At 48.6% G+C, this 16,176-nt stretch overlaps 1 protein-coding gene across 1 annotated transcript; it reads left to right on the forward strand.

Moving 5' to 3' along the window:
• Positions 1–10,686: 10,686 nt before the first annotated feature.
• LOC123954512 (protein CEBPZOS-like) lies at positions 10,687–11,190 on the forward strand. Its single transcript, XM_046025763.1, has one exon. It carries the CDS (start codon positions 10,693–10,695, stop codon positions 10,933–10,935), a length of 243 nt encoding a protein of 80 aa, XP_045881719.1. The 5' UTR covers positions 10,687–10,692; the 3' UTR covers positions 10,936–11,190.
• The last annotated feature ends 4,986 nt before the right edge of the window (positions 11,191–16,176 follow it).

Here is a 16,176-nt window from a genome sequence, read left to right on the forward strand (position 1 = left end):
GTGGAGTTTTTGTAAACAAACAAAACCCCAAAACCTAAATGGCATCGTATTAGGTGACATGCTTCTTTTCTCTGTTCTAAGGAAGCCACCTCTATTGATACATATAGAATACGTTCAGCTGTAACCTTTAAAAAAATATTTGCGTATCACGCAAACTATACCTAAGATAAAATTTGCCATCTTAACCATTAAATCTGCCGTTTGGTACCATTAAGTACATTCCTATTCCTGTGTAACCATCACTAGCTGTCTCCAGAACATTTCTTTTTTTTAAGATTTTACTTATTTACTTGACAGACAAAGATCACAAGTAGGCAGAGAGGCAGGCAGAGAGAGAGAGGAGGAAGCAGGCTCCCCACTGAGCAGAGAGCCCGATGCGGGGCTCGATCCCAGGACCCTGGGATTATGACCTCAGCCGAAGGCAGAGGTTTTAACCCACTGAGACACCCAGGCGCCCTTTTTTCAAGGGAAGAGAGAGAGAGTCTCCAGCAGACTCCCGGCGAAGTCTAGAGCCCAATGCAGGGCTTGATTTCACGACCCTGGGACCAAGACCTGAGCCGAAATCAAGAGTCAGACGCTTAACCCACTGAGCCACCCGGATCTCCTCCCTCTCCCGCCACCACAGAATATTTTTGAACGGAGACTCTGTCCCTGTTCAAGCCCAGGGCCCTGTCCCCCTCCTCCACCCTCTAGGGACTTCCATTTCACTTTCTGAATTTGCCTGTTGTAGGTATTTCATGTAGATGAAAGACAGTGTTTGTGCTTTTGTATCTAGCCTCCTCAACTTCGCATAATTTTTCAGGGTTCCTCCACGCCGTCCAGTGTTACCTGTCCCCCACTTGGCAACGCCGTACACCTTCCGTTTGCGCTCCATCGACCTGCCCTTGTTTGCCTTCTCTTTCGTAAACTGGCTGAAACCTTTTCCACCTGCATTGGTTCTGGCCTTGCCAATGAACTGATAATCGGGAAAGTCAGACGGCGGTCCCCTATAGAGTCCGAGGGCCTGCTCTGGACATGATGAGAATTTGATTTGTGGTCGCAGATACTGATGTTCATTTTCAATGAGAAGAAACAGCCTGGCCTGGCCCACCAGAGAAACTGGGTTCTGGACCTTAAAAAGACGAGCAGACCTCTTCGCTTCTTAGACCTCAGTTTTCCCTTCTGGAAAATGGGGCTGATTCTTGTCTCAGCTCCTTTGCCACTAGAACAAGGCATTATAGTTCTAGGAAAGTGCACGGGCCCGTGATGCCACCTTGGCCCATCAGCCCCTGGGCAGCCTGGTGCAGATGGGGTGCAATTCCCCGGATTTGGGGCTCAGCAGAGAGAATGACAACTACGAGAACCTGTTCTCACCCTTACCCTTTATCAGCCCCCAGCCCTCAGCTGGAGGGCTACTCCGATTGTTTTTCTGGGTTCGGAAATCTTCCTCTTTGTTCCAAGAGAAAAAAAAAAAGATTGCTAAGCAGGTTGAGATGTTCCTCTTCCCCGAGGGGAGAGTTTCGGAGACTCTCTGGGGTTGCAAGCTGGGCTTGTCTCAGCTCAGTAGCTGGGCAACATTCCTCTCCCTGCCCGTCTATTTTAAACCACACAGATAACTAGGCAGGCAAGACAACAAAGGCGGAACAGTGGGGGAAGGACAGCTGGCTGGGAGAGCTGGCAGCAGGCCGACAGATTTTCAGTTACGTGGATTGGCTCCCACTGTGTGCAAAGTTTGGGGGAAGAACGTGGGGGCTTTCCACCCATGGCAGCTCACTCTGGAAGGGACAGGAGGGGGCAGGGCACAGCTCACCAAGGAATCTTTTATTCTTCTTGAAAGACGTTGGCTCATTCATTCAACAAATATGTGGCCTCTTCAGATCTGTAGTTTGACAGGTTTTCATCCCTCCTGGATAATTCCCAGCCATTATCTCCTAAAAAGCGTCCTCCACCGTCCTCTCCTGCTTCTGTGTGAAACTCCAGACAAACGCATGACATCTCCCGGAACCCTCACATTCTCGTGTTCTCCCTCTGGTATTATTGGGCTTTTGGGTCGCTGTGTGGCTTTCTGGACAATTTCTTCTTTTTAAAAAGATTTTATTTATTTATTTATTTGACAGACAGAGATTTCAATAGGCAGAGAGGCAGGCAGAGAGAGAGGAGGAAGCAGGCTCCCCGCTGAGCAGAGAGCCCGACGCGGGGCTCGACGCGGGGCTCGATCCCAGGACCCTGAGATCATGACCTGAGCCGAAGGCAGATGCTTAACCCACTGAGCCACGCAGGCGCCCCTGGATGACTTCTTCTGATACCTCATTAATCCTTCTGCGGGGTCCGATCTTCTGTCAAATGCAGTTGAGTTCATTATTATTTTTCAGTACCTCTAGTTCTGTCTTGTCCTTCATCAGATCTGCTACGCCACTTTTCAGAGCCTTGTAAACGCCTTCAAGCTTGGGGTAAGCATCACGGTTCTCGGATCTGTGTTGGGAGAATTCCAGAACCTGGGGTCCATGTGGTCTCCCGCCGCCGCTCTCTTCCTTCTCTTGGCTCTCGCTCCCAGCACCTTATCCCCTTGTGGGTCAGGTTTTCTTCAACTGTATGTTGTCGTCATCCTGGGGAAGTTACTTCGAGGGCTTCTGTGAGGATGAATGAGCCGTGCTCGGAAGAAGAGTTGTGTTTGCTTCGTGCTGTCTGGGGGTGAGCTGCGACAGCTTCTCGGCAATTTTCTTTTTTTGTTCCTTTATCGCTCAGCGTCCAGAAAAGCTTCTCGACCACCCCCTGGGATTGGGGTCAGTGATGTGTTGCAGTGGTGTCTGGATAAATGTTTAGTAATCGAAATAAAAAAAAACAAACCCTGATTTGTAGCCCTGACGGCTTCCTGCAGTGTGAATACGCCCACTGTGGCTGGTCGCAAGCAGCCGGTGTGAAGTCATGACCATGGACTTTGGGACGTTGCCTGGATCCCCCCAGGGGAGGTAACATTTGAGCGGACAGAAACCTGAATGAGGAGGCGCCAGGAGAGCACTGGGGGGAAGGGGATGAAGACAGGGGCAGGCAGAGTCTCACACAGGCCAGAGGTGGGGACAGGGTTGGCATTTTGAGGAAAGAAAGGGGACAGCATGGCTCGCATGGCGAGTTGGGGTGGTGGCAGAGGTGAGCTGGGATGGGGCAGACCCAGGGTACCCAGGGCCAAGGCTTGAACCAGAGGAGTAAGCGGATAGATTTATAGTTTCAATGATCTCGATGACTCCCAGTCCTTAGGCGTGGGCGGTCCCTGGCGATTTCCTTCCAAAGAGCACAGTGTGAGGGCGCCCGGCTGGTTCGCGTGGTAGAGCATATGACTCTTGATCTTGGGGTTGTGGGTTTGAACCTCATGTTGGGTGTAGAGAATAATTAAAAATAAAATCTTAAAAAAAAAACAAAAACCAATGAGTACGGTATGGAAAAGGTGGGGAAGAGTCCCTTCACAGTGGAGAAAACGGACAAAATGCTACCTCTCCAGGCGACTGATCAAAGTCAACGTCAAGAGTCAGCAATTGGGACACCCGGGTGGCTCAGTGGGTTAAGCCTCTGCCTTCAGCTCAGGTCATGAGCCCCACATCGGGTTCCTTGGTCAGCAGGGAGCCTGCTCCCCCCTCTCCTCCCACTCCCCCTGCTTGTGTTCCCTCTCTCATTGTCTCTCTCTGTCAAATAAATAAAACCTTAAAAAAAAAAAAAAAAAAGAACGTGGTGTCCTGGACAGGTTCCAGGACTGAAGAAAGACGCTAAGGGAAAATCGAAGGAAATCTAAATAAACTATGGGCTTTAGTTAACAATAACGTATCAATATCGGCTAATTGGGCCAAACGCATTGTACTAATGTAAGCTATTAATAATGGGAAACTGGTGAGCGAGTTATAGGAACTCTCTGTACTATTGTTGCAATTTTTCTGTTAATCTAAAACGGTTCTGAAAAACAAAGTCTGCTAATAAAAACGGTAGGTCTGGCTGGTGACTGTGGAGGGTGGGTTGCACGGGTCGGGCATGTGGGGAGCCGGGAAGTGAAATCACCACACGGCCCTGCATGTGGGTTGTGGCTTGGGTCTCGGTGGGAGAGGCAGAGAGTGCAACTCAAGAGGTCTGAGCCCCTGACGGTCTGGCAGGCCTCCCCACGTGATGAACTGTAGGGGAGACAGAAAGGGAAGAGTCGGGTATGAGGCCCAGGTACTTGAACGTGAGCACCTGGCGGATGGCGTCATTAAGACGGAGTTGACTATGAGAAAAATAGGTTTGGGAGGAAAGTCTGGGGCTGCATTTCTGCGGCGATGATGAGTCTAAGGGACCTGTGGGACATCAGAGAGGGGAGCTCGAGAAGGCAGGGGGATTGCAGGAGTCTGTCCCACCGCGGGAGTTGGAGCGCCTACGTACGAGCAAGGAGCACACCTACTGGGTGGAGATCCCAGGGGTGAAAAGGCTATAAGAAACTTCTAGTATGTTCCGAGAGCAAGCAACATGCCAGGGAAGCCTTTGACAGGTCAAATCCCTGAGCACGGAGGAGACCAGCTGGGGTGGTGGAGAATCAGGGAGACTGCCCACAGGCCGAAGGGCACAGCAGATGTCAGGCATCTCCCTGCTCTGGAAAAGTCTGTCCTTGACGGGAGCCCGCACACATCCGTCCAGGCCTCCAGCCAGTCCTAGTCTTCCCTTTGGAAAAAGCCTTCCCTTTCTCTAGGCTGATATCCAAAATCCCTAGATAATTGAGGGTCAGAGGTCAGGGAACTCAGAGTCTGGCAGCTGACCAGGCCTGTGAAGGGCAGGGCTTACATAACTGCCAAGAGCCATGGTGAGGAGGGAGGGGGAGGTGTGCGGGACACTCTAATTGCCTCTGGGCGTGTGCTGTATTGCTCTGGGGCCAGGAAAGATGAAGGGTTTCTATTGTGTATCTACCCCAGGGCCCTAGCTGATACCTGATAACTTTTTTTTTTTTGGTCGAATAGGGAGCAGAAAATTCTTTTTTTTTTTTTTTAATTTTTGTTTAAATTCAATTAACAGGGGTGCCTGGGTGGCTCTGTGGGTTAAGCCTCTACCTTCGGCGCAGGTCATGATCTCAGGGTCCTGGGATCCTGCTTCTCCCTCTCCCTCTGCCCACCTCTCTGCCTACTTGTGATCTCTCTCTGTGTGAAATAAATAAATAAATAAATAAAATCTTTTTTAAAAATTCAATTAACATATAATGTATTATTGGTTTCAGAAGAAGAGCTCAGTGATTCCTCAGTGGCATAGGACACCCAGGGCTCATCACATCACATGCCCTCCTTAATGCCCACCACCCAGTTACCCCATCCCCCCCAACCACCTCCCCTCCAGCAACCCTGTTTGTTTCCCATGCTTAAGAGTCTCTTATGGTTTTTCTCCCTCTCTGGTTTTGTCTTGTTTTATTTTTCTCCTCTCTTCCTGTATGATCCTCTGTTTTATTTCTTAAATTCCACACATCAGTGTGATTATATGATAATTGTCTTTCTCCAACCGGCTTATTTCACTTAATAGTCCCCTCAGGCTGTCCTGAGTGAGGGTCCCTCTCCAAGGCTACAGAGCAGGCTGAGCCCAGGCCTGGCTGCTTGGGGTGGGGAGATGGGGGCGCCTGCCGCCTCTCTTGGGACCCGTCCAGTCCAGCACGTTTTCCACATCCTGATCAAAACTCTCCAACACTCTCCACTCTTGGCAGAGTACGTCAAACACCCCCCCAAGAAGCCGCTGGGTCCGGCCCTGTCCCACTTTCCTCCCTTACCGTCTCCATGTGTCCCTGTCACTGCCCATTTCCTGCTCTACAAATTCTGGGCTTCTTCCTGCCTCGTGATCTTTAAATTTGCCATTCCTTTGCCGAGATCAATCTTTTCCCACCCACCTTTTTGGGGGGGGGTTGAAATTCCCATAACATGCAATTAATCATTCTCAAGTGTGCGAATGCTCTAGGATTAGTGTATCCCCAGTGCTATGCAACCTCCAGGTCTCTGGCGCTTCAAAACTTTCTCATCAACTGATAAAGACATCTCATTCCCATTAAAATGGTCACTGCCCATCCCCCACCCCCCACGCCCCGGTAACCTCTAACCTGCTTTCTGACCGATTTGCCTATTCTGAATGTCATACAAAGGGAATCATACACTACATGGCTTTTGTGACTGGCTGATTGCAGTAGCGTGATGCTTCCCAGGCTCACCTGGTAGCAGGTGTCAGAACTTTGCTCGCTTTCAACGGTGGAATTGTACTGGACTGTCTGCGTACCCCATTTGTTTACCCATTTGTTACTTCATGCACAATCTGCTGTTTCCCCCTTTGGCTATTGTGAATAGAGCTGTTACGAACATCTGTGTACAAGTTTCTGCCTGGACATGTCTTCATTTCTTGTGGGTCTCTACCTAGGAGTAGAATTGCTGGGTCCTATGGTTCCTCCATGTTCAACGTTCTGAGGACCCACCAGGTTGTTGTTGGCTCATTTTTTCCCCAGATCCCCGTGGCTGGCCCCCCGCTTCACTCGGCTCGCATGTCATCACCTCCTCAGATGACCCCAGCGCAAAGAGCACCCTGTTCCAGATCACCCTCTTGTCTTTTCACCATTTGGGGTTCATGATCCATCAGAACGTAGGCGGCCTCATACTTCTTATGTTCCATGGTGACCCACAGCCTAGCACAGTGCCTGGTACACAGTAGGCACTCAATTCATAATAATCACCACCGAATGACCAATCTCAGGTTGTCAGAGGAAAGGAGCGGCAACAACGTAAGGTGCATCTTTGTCATCGGAGGTTGCTGCTGGGACCGCCCCAGAGTGACTCAGCTATTTAAGTGGACTACTTCCTCCTGCCCTGAGAAAGCAAATACTGGTTAGGCTCTGTTTCTTCATTCTTTCCTGTTAGTGACTCAGCACAGACCGCTCTTCACCAATTCCCAGTCCTTGGGCCAGAACAAGTAACTCCTAATGACTTATTGCAAACGTTTAAAAAAACAAACAAACAAACAAAACAAACCACGAAGATGGAAAGGAATTCGGGTGGGGAATTGGTTAGATGAATGAGGCTGTGATCAGCCTAGTAGGCTGGTTAAGGCTCTCGCTTGGGGTTCAGGTGTTCAAGATGCCTGGGTCAGGTCCCAGCTTTGTCACTTAGCTCTGTGTTACTTAATCTCATTTCTCTTGCTTGGAAAACCACGGTTTACAGTACGAGCTCTGTCACAGGCTTGCTGTGAGGAGTCAGGGAATGACTATCGTACAAGATGCTCAGCGTGGCGTTGGCGCGTTGAAACATTTCGTATGGAACAGTCGCCACCATCACTGTCCTCACCTGCCCGTCTCTGTCCTGGTCTCTGCAGGCTGGCCATTCAGATGAAAGGAGATAATAAATGTGTTTTGGTTTTTGTTTCTGTTTTTTAAAGATTTTATTTACTTATTTGAGAGAGAGAGAATGCATGAGACAGCAAGTGAGCGCCAATGAGGGGGCAGAGGGAGAGGGAGATGCAGACTCCCCACTGAGCCTGACTTGATTCCAGGACCCTGAGATCATGACCTGAGCCACGTAAGCGCCCAACAAATGTGTTTGTGAAAAGTAAAAGGAGGCGCTCCTGGCTGGCTCCGTCAGAAGAGCATGTGACTCTTGATCTTAGGGTCGTGAGAGCGAGCCCCGTGCTGGGTGCAGAGATTAAATAAATTTTAAAAATTAAAATAAAAATGAAAAAGTAAAGGAAAATTGTGAATGTACTTAAGGCCTCTGGGTGGCACAGTTTAAAATGGTCAATTTTGTGGTGCCTGGGTGGCTCAGTGGGTTAAAGCCTCTGTCTTCACCTCAGGTCATGATTTTGGGGTCCTGGGATCGAGCCCCACATCAGGCTCTCTGCTTTGCAGGGAGCCTGCTTCCTCCTCTCTCTCTGCCTACTTGTGATCTCTGTCTGTCAAATAAATAAATAAAATCTTTAAAAAAATAAATAATTTAAAAAAATTTTAAAAAGTAAAATGGTCAATTTTGTTATGTGTATTTTACCACAATAAAAAAGGCAAAGATTAAACAATTAAACAGCCTCTTTGTGACCCTCCCCCACCCAACACCTCCCAAAAAGTTAAAGAACTTTTCTGTATTATTATTTGAAATATAATAGCTCTCCTACCTGGGGCCAGAAGTCACCAACCTCCGCCGTAATGGGTGTTTGGGTGCTGGATCCCAGAGTCTCTGCTCTGTGGAACTTTCTAGAATCTCAGGGCCTGGAGAAGTGCACGATTGGGGTGGAGGTTCTCAGGGAGGGAGGAGGGTGAAGATCCTCACTGTGGCCCCCCAGGTCCAGCAGAGAGGTCTAGACCGGCTAGCTGGCTGTTGAGCTTTCAACAACTTCTGTTTCTAGTAAACAGAAATCCTAACAGCTGCCTTCCATCTTGTTCCGGGAAGTGTGGGTGGGACTCATCAGTGCTTGGCATGCCAGGGTTGCTTTACTCTGAGTGTTCCACGTTCCCCCATCCCTGAGGAAAACTGTAATATTCAGAAACGTACGGGAGGGCGCCTCGCTGGCTCAGTCAGTGGAACATGCCACTCTTGATCCCGGGATTGTGGGTTCTAGCCCCACCTTGGGTGTGGCAATTACTTAAAAATAAAATCTTTTTTTAAAAAAAGAAAAAGAGGGGCACCTGGGTGGCTCAATGGGTTAAGTCTCTGTCTTCGGCTCAGGTCATGGTCTCAAGGTCCTGGGATCAAGCCCCACATCGGGCTCTCTGCTCCTTGGGGAGCCTGCTTCCCCCTCTCGCTCTGCCTACTTGTGATCTCTCTCTCCATCAAATAAATAAATAAAATCTTAAGAAAAAAAAAAAAAGAAAAAGAAATGTACATGGAACAATATAACAAACACACATGTGCCCGATGCTCAGAACCGAACGTTGTTAACATTTCTTCTATTTGCTTGGAATGGACATTAATTCTCAACAAAAGTGTATTTATGTTATGTCCCTCTAATCACGAGAGGAACTCCAACACGAATGAAGTGTATAGCCTCTCAGCCTACTTTTATTTATTTATGTATTTTTAAGATTTTATTTAAGTAATCTCTACACCCAACATGGGGCTTGAACTCACAACCCCGAGATCAACTGAGCCAGCCAGGTGCCCCTCAGCCCGTTTTTTTTTTGTTGTTGTTTTTTAAAGATTTTATTTATTTGACAGACAGAGATCACAAGTAGGCAGAGAGACAGGCAGAGAGGGAAGCAGGCTCCCCACTGAGCAGAGAGCCCGATGCGATGCGGGTCTCCATCCCAGGACCCTGAGACCAATGACCTGAGCCGAAGGCAGAGGCTTAACCCTCTGAGCCACCCAGGTGCCCCCCTCTCAGCCTGTTTTTACACTTGACACATGTGGTGGGGGTGAGGGAGGGGAGAAATAGGTGATGGGGATTAAGGAGCACACTTGTGAGGTCGCGTGAGGTCACCTGGAGATGTATGTTAGCGCTGAATCACTATATTGCCCACCTGAAACCAATATAGCACTGGCATTCTAACTAACTGGAATTAAAATAAAAACTTCAAACTTTACACACATATTTATATACACCAGAAATACAGCGGGTACTGCTTCTGTGTGTATTAATTAACAGAAATAAATTAACTCTACCTAATAGGTTATTCTGCAGTGTGCTTTCTGGCTCGTTTTTATGTTTTCGAGATCTACCCAAGTGAACATACAGAGCTCTAATTTATGCCTTTTCCTCCCGCATGGTATTTCACCCTATGTCCTACAGCACACTTTTTAAAACCAAGTTAAAGACAGGGAAGTTGTTTCTAGTATTTGCAAATGCAAACCAGGCTGCTACAAACATCCTTGAGCTGATTGCTCCAAAGCAGTGTTCTTCCGGTGGGGGGGATGGGGTAACCGGTGATGGGCATTAAGGAGGGCACGTGAGCCCTCCGTGTTGTTACGTAAGCCTGATGAATCACTGACCTCTACCACTGGAACTAATAACATATTATATGTTAATTCATTGAATTTAAATTTTAACAAAAACTTAAAAAACAACAACAACAACAACCCAAAGCAGTGGTTTTCAAACTGCCCGAGGCATGAATGAGTCACAAAATCCATTTTTTTTTTTTCTTAAATGACATAGGTCAGAATCGTTTGTAATAAGTACTTTACTATTCTTTGGTGAAGCTTTTGGTGTGTGTGTATGTGTGTTCTTGGTGGGGAGGAGAAGTGTTTTTCTTACTAAGGATTGCAGTGAAAACAAGGGTGTTTTTTTTTTGTTTGTTTTTAAAGATTTTATTTATTTATCTGACACAGAGAGAGAGATCACAAGTAGGCAGAGTGGCAGGCAGAGCGAGACGGGGGAAGCAGGTTCCCCACCAAGCAGAGAGCCCGATGTGGGACTCGATCCCAGGACCCTGAGATCATGACCTGAGCCGAAGGCAGCGGCTTAAACCACTGAGCCGCCCAGGTGCCCCGGAAACAAGGTTTATTTAATTTTTTTTTTTAGATTTTATTATTTATTTGAGAGAGAGAGACAGAGATAGTGACAGAGATAGGAGAGAAAGCACAAGCTGGGAGGACAGGGAGAAGCAGGCTCCCCGCTGAGCAGCGAGTCCAAGGGAGGACTTAATCCCAGGACCCTGCGATCATGACCTGACCCGAAGGCAGATGCTTCACCAACTGAGCCACCCAGGCACCCCAAAAACAAGGTTTAAAAAATATTCTTCCGGTGTGCAAGCACCTCAGGATGGCCCGCACTATGGAACCAGTGGCAAAGAAGATCTTTAAAGGAGTTTTAGTTGTTGAACTCTTGGGTGTTTTTGGAGCATATTTTTTATTTAATAAGCTGAACACAAGCCAAGATTTCCGGCAAACGATGAGCAAGAAATTTCCCTTCATCTTGGAAGTTTATTACAAATCCATTGAACAGTCTGGAATGTATGGAGTCAGAGAGCAAGATCAAGAAAAATGGCTGAATAGCAAAAATTAGGACCAGTCATCGCGTTCAGCCTCCCATCTAAGCTTTTTGTGACCTTTGTGAGGGAAAAGAAAGATGAGCACACCACACTGTGGACTCCTGGCCCCACAGAAGAAAACACAAACTACTGGTCTGCCATGGCTCAGTCATTTCCCATCTATTATGCAAATCCCCTGCCTTCATCTGTTGTTTTCCTCTGGCATTTATTGTTAAAGATTACTGTTTAACAAATAAAAGACTAGGAGAAGAAATGAAAAAAAAAAAAAATATTCTTCCCCCAGCGATTCCACCCAAAAGAATTGAAAATGTAGGGGCACCTGGGTGGCTCAGTGGGTTAAGCCTCTGTCTTCGGCTCAGGTCATGATCCGACAGGTGGTCTCTGTCTGTCAATAAATAAACAAAATCTTTAAAAAAAAGAATTGAAAATGTACGTCCACGTGAAAACGTGTACACAAATGTTCACGGCAGCTCTCTTCACAACAGGGGAAGGTGGAAACAACCCACATATTCATCAACAGACGAACGGATAAACAGACAGAGGGGGTCCTGCCACATGCAATCAAATCCTGCTCCACCATAATAAAGAATAAGGTACGGATCCATGTTCCAACACGGATGAACCTTGAAAACATGATGCTGAGTGGAAAAGGCCAGGCTCAAAAGACCTCATACTGTATGATTCCATTTCCATGAAGCGCCCAGAACAAACAAATCCATAGAGATGGAAAGCAGATTAGTGGTTGCCAGGGTCTGGCTGGGGGGTGGGGTGGGAGGGGAAATGGGGACTGACGGCTTAATGGGTACGGATTTCCTTTCCGCAGAGAACGTTCTGGAATTAGATCGCAATGATAGTTTCACAACATTGTGAATTTACTAAAAGCCGCTGAATTCTATGCTTTAGAAAACGGTGTCAATGGCGAATTTTATGTTCTGTGAATTTTACCTCAATTAAGAAAAAAAGGTTAAAGCCACTCCTCTCAGGCACAGGAAGGGCAGAATTGTGGGTTGTACAGTTTGCTCATCTCAACCTTTCTTTTAACCACATGTGGGAAGTCGCTTTCCAAAGTGGTTGTCCCCAGCTGCACTCTCAAGACAGTGAATGAGAGCTTCTCTCTCCCCACACCCACACAGACACTTGGTACCAGATAGAAAAATAATCAGGGGGCGCCCGGGTGGCTCAGTGGGTTAAGCGTCTGCCTTGGGCTCCGGTCATGATTTCGGGGTCCTGGGATGGAGCCCTATGTTGTGTCTGGCTCCCCGCTTAGCGGGAAGTCTGCTTCTCCCTCTCCCTCTGCCTCTCCCCTCAGCCTCCATTGTCCCTCCCGCCCTGCTCATGATTTCTGTCTCTCAAATAAACAAAATCTCCATTTAAAAAAAGTAGTTTATTATTATCACTATTATTATTATTTGTAAAGCAAGCCCTCCCCCCCCCCCCCGCCATGTCACGGGGCTTGAACTCAGGACCCTGAGATCAAGAGGCACATGCTCTACTGACTGAGTCAGACAGGACTGCCCATAAATTTAAAAAAAAAAAAGAGATTAGAGAAAAGGAGGACAGGTGGATTTCTGAGCGCGTTAGTTACGAAAGCTTCCTGAGGTGGGGTCAGAGCTCTTGGCACAGCCATTGGGCAACGGACGGAACACACTGTCGAGGGAACCATCGTTCCTACTACCCACGCGAGGCTGCTTGACCCCGAAGAGCCCACCTTGAGCATTCTCCCCAGCTCTGCAGCGACGGAGAGCATCTCAAGGTGCTGGGTTCTCTATCTGGAGCTGTCAGCTGTGACTGCGACCCCAAATCAGATTAACAGCCTCCTCCCAACAGATATACTCTGGACCCAAGTCTGCTGAGACCAGCCATTTGGAAAAACCCATCTGCTGCCTGATGTACTCATTCAGCTTCAGGGAGCAGCATGGAAGAGAGAGAGAGGGGAGGGATGACCTACAGCAGGGGCTTGACAGGTGAGAAATGCCCGGGTCCAAAAAAAAAAAAAAAAAAGCCCCGTCCTCTGGATGCCAAAGATGAAGCTGTGGGAGAGACCTCCCCTGACCCCTGCCTCCAGCTGACACAACCACCCAAGACAAGCTACAGAATTGGCAGGGCCTGGTACAAAATGAAAATGCAGGGCCCCTTGTTCAAAAATTTCAATGTAGGTGGCAAGTCTGTGCAAAGACAGCCCTGCCTCTGTCCTCCTCCCGCCCTTGGGTCTTTACACCAGGATTAAGGACTAAGCCTGCTCTGGGTCCCCACGGTCCCTGTGCCCGTCACCATCCTGTCTCATCCTTACTTACTTCCTTGTTTTATCTCCCCAGAGGATGGTGCATTCCCCCGGGGGCTCGGCTGCCATGGTTTTCCCGATCGCCTCCCACAGGACCTGGGACAGAAGAGGGCAGCCCTATCTGCTCAATTAATTACCAGAGAGAAAAAGTCTACTTTAAAAATCAAGGCTCTCCACTTCAGACCCACCGGGATGACTGTAATATAAAATTATAAATAAATAAAAACAGAAAATAACAAGCATTTGGTGAGGCTGTGCAGAAATCAGAACCCTAATGTTTTGGAACGTACAGTGGGGCAGCAGCCACTGTGGGGACAGTTTGGTGGGTCCTTAAAATGTGGAACAGAGAGCGACTGTTAAGACTCAGCATTCCGGGGGCGCCTGGGTGGCTCGGTGGGTTGGAGCCTCTGCCTTCGGCTCAGGTCATGATCCCAGGGTTCTGGGATCGAGCCCCGCATCGGGCTCTCTGCTCTGCGGACAGCCTGCTTCCTCCTCTCTCTCTGCCTGCCTCTCTGCCTACTTGTGATCTCTCTGTCTGTCAAAAAAAAAAAAAAAGACTCAGCATTCCGGTCCTGGGTGTGTACCCAAGAGATATGAAAACTTAGATCCGCACAAAGACATGAATGTTCACAGAAGCACTATTCATAACAGCCAAAAGGTTGAGACAACTCAAGAGTCTATCAAGGGGTGATGGGATAACCAAAATGTGGTCCATCCACACAATGGAATCCTATTCAGCCACGAAGCAGGAAGCGTGGACACCTGCTAGGACCTGCATGTGATTTTACTACAGTAAAAAAAAAAAAAAAAAAATTTAAATGCAGTGTGGTGCCCTGAACTGGATCCTAGAACCAAAACCAAAACCACCCCACATTATTGGAAAATTGGTGAAACAGAAAAAAAGCCTGGAGTTTCGTGGACATTGAGAGACCAGTGTTGTTGTTTTGGTTATGATAAGTGCTCCACGATCACACGTGATGGGAACAGGAGGAAAGCTCACTAGGATATATAGGAAATGCTTCTGTTTCATTGCAACTTTTCTGTAACACTAAAATTATCCTGGGACGCCTTGGGGGGCTCAGTCAGTTAAGCGTCTGCCTTTGGCTCACGTGATGATCTCAGGGTTCTGGGATCGAGCCCTACGTTGGGCTCCCTGCTTGGCAGGGAGTCTGCTTCTTTCTCTGCCCCTTCCCCTACCCCACCCACTTGTGCTTTCTCTCATATAAATAAAATCCTTAAAAAAATACTAAAAGTATCCCAAAGTAAAACATTTATTTAAAAAAATCATATCTCAGGGTGCCTGGGTGGCTCAGTGGGTTAAAGCCTCTGCCTTCGGCTCAGGCCATGATCCCAGAGTCCTGGGATCGAGCCCCCGCATCAGGCTCTCTGCTCTGCAAGGAGCCTGCTTCTTCCTCTCTCTCTGCCTGCTTCTCTACCTACTTGTGATTTCTGTCTGTCAAATAAATAAATAAAATCTTAAAAAAAAAAATCCTATCTGCCTTCTAAAAAGCAGCTAGCTTGGTCTCTGGAAGGTTCTTTTGTAGGGTCTGTTTTGGGTTCACGTTTACAAACTGGGGAGCAGTAGCGGACATCGGCATGGGAACATATTGGTGAATCTGGGGAGCCCAGCCTAGGGTTGTTGGAGGGTGGGGAGGGGGTGAGGGAGGAGTCTGGGCTGGAATGGGGTTGGGCTGCGGGCCCCCAACCCCTGCCCCTTGGCAGGGGAAAACTCCCCCTGATGGGGAAGCTCCAAAGACTTTGGAGGAAAAAGATGTTGAGGATAGAGGTTACCAACCGGTGACCCACAGGCAGCAGACTGCCTCGAGCTGTGTTTATTGACCCTGGGTTTTGTAGACTAATTTGAGCCAATCTATAAAAAGCAGCCAATCTCACATTAAAACTCCAATTTCTAGCTTCTCCGAAAATCTCTGCAGATCTGCTGATTCAAGGCTACCTTCCTGCGTGGCCTCAAGTGACTGCAGCTGAAACCCTTCCCCCCCAACCCCCCACCGCTGCCACACAAGTCTGAGGCCTCGGTCACCATTCATTCCCAGGCTGGCACCGTGTTCTCTTTCTAATGGAACGGAAAGATTTCTCTTCGCCATCGCAGAAGCGGAAAAGCAGAACAGAAACCAGGAGGGTTGTCTCCTTTTTCTTATACCTGGCCGACTGCACACACTTGCAGTACTTACCTGGCTTCTGGAAGCACTTCTGTTTGAGAACTCAGGTCCGACGTTGGATCCTCTGTTGCAGGGTCAGTCAAGTCTCCCCAGCCCGTGCCCTTAGAGCTGCACTCTCAGGTCTTCCGTGGTTGGGGTCAGACACACACGTGCTTCTTGGGTGTGAATCCCGGCTCTAGCCCTCACTAGCTGGTGGCCTCGAACAAGCAGCTTAAGCTCCCTGGGACTCGGTTTCCTTAAGCCCCTGAGGTGAAGCAGGAGACTGGGCGGGGGGCAGTCTGGGTCCGCTTACTGGGCAGGAAAATGGGTACGTGGCTGCACCAGTAGTTACTGTGCTGAAATATTTCTCCGCCGGCTGGGAAACAGCCACTGCCCCCCGGCCCCCTCCCGGGACCCCAGACTTCATCACAGCCCCACAAGAATAACCGCCACAGAGGTTTTTCCTGTGCCCAGTCTCACCTCCCTTCTGATGGAGCTGTCAGGTAAGACTTCCTGGCTCCGTGGGGTGGAGTGGGCATGGGGGGCCCAGTCCCTGATGGAAAAGAGCAGGTGGCATTTGCACAGAAGTCCCCCAGATATCAAGGAGACAGGCCTCTGTGACCCTGCACAAGCCCCGTGGAGACAGACAGACAGACATGAATAAATTCGTCGGTGCTAGCGTTCCTGGGGACATGAAGAGCACAGAAGGAAGGGCTCCCAGACCCTGCGGGGGAGGCCCTTTACCCAAATCTCTCAGGCTATGTCTGATGGAAAAACCTAACCAGGTGACGGGGTAGAGGGCCCAGGAAGAGGTC

This window comes from Meles meles, chromosome 12, assembly GCF_922984935.1.
Source record: "Meles meles chromosome 12, mMelMel3.1 paternal haplotype, whole genome shotgun sequence".
Lineage (NCBI taxonomy): Eukaryota > Metazoa > Chordata > Mammalia > Carnivora > Mustelidae > Meles > Meles meles.

Bases quoted from the DNA above. Each gene is read 5' to 3' on its own strand.
- LOC123954512 (XM_046025763.1), top strand. From the start codon at position 10,693: ATGGCCCGCACTATGGAACCAGTGGCAAAGAAGATCTTTAAAGGAGTT.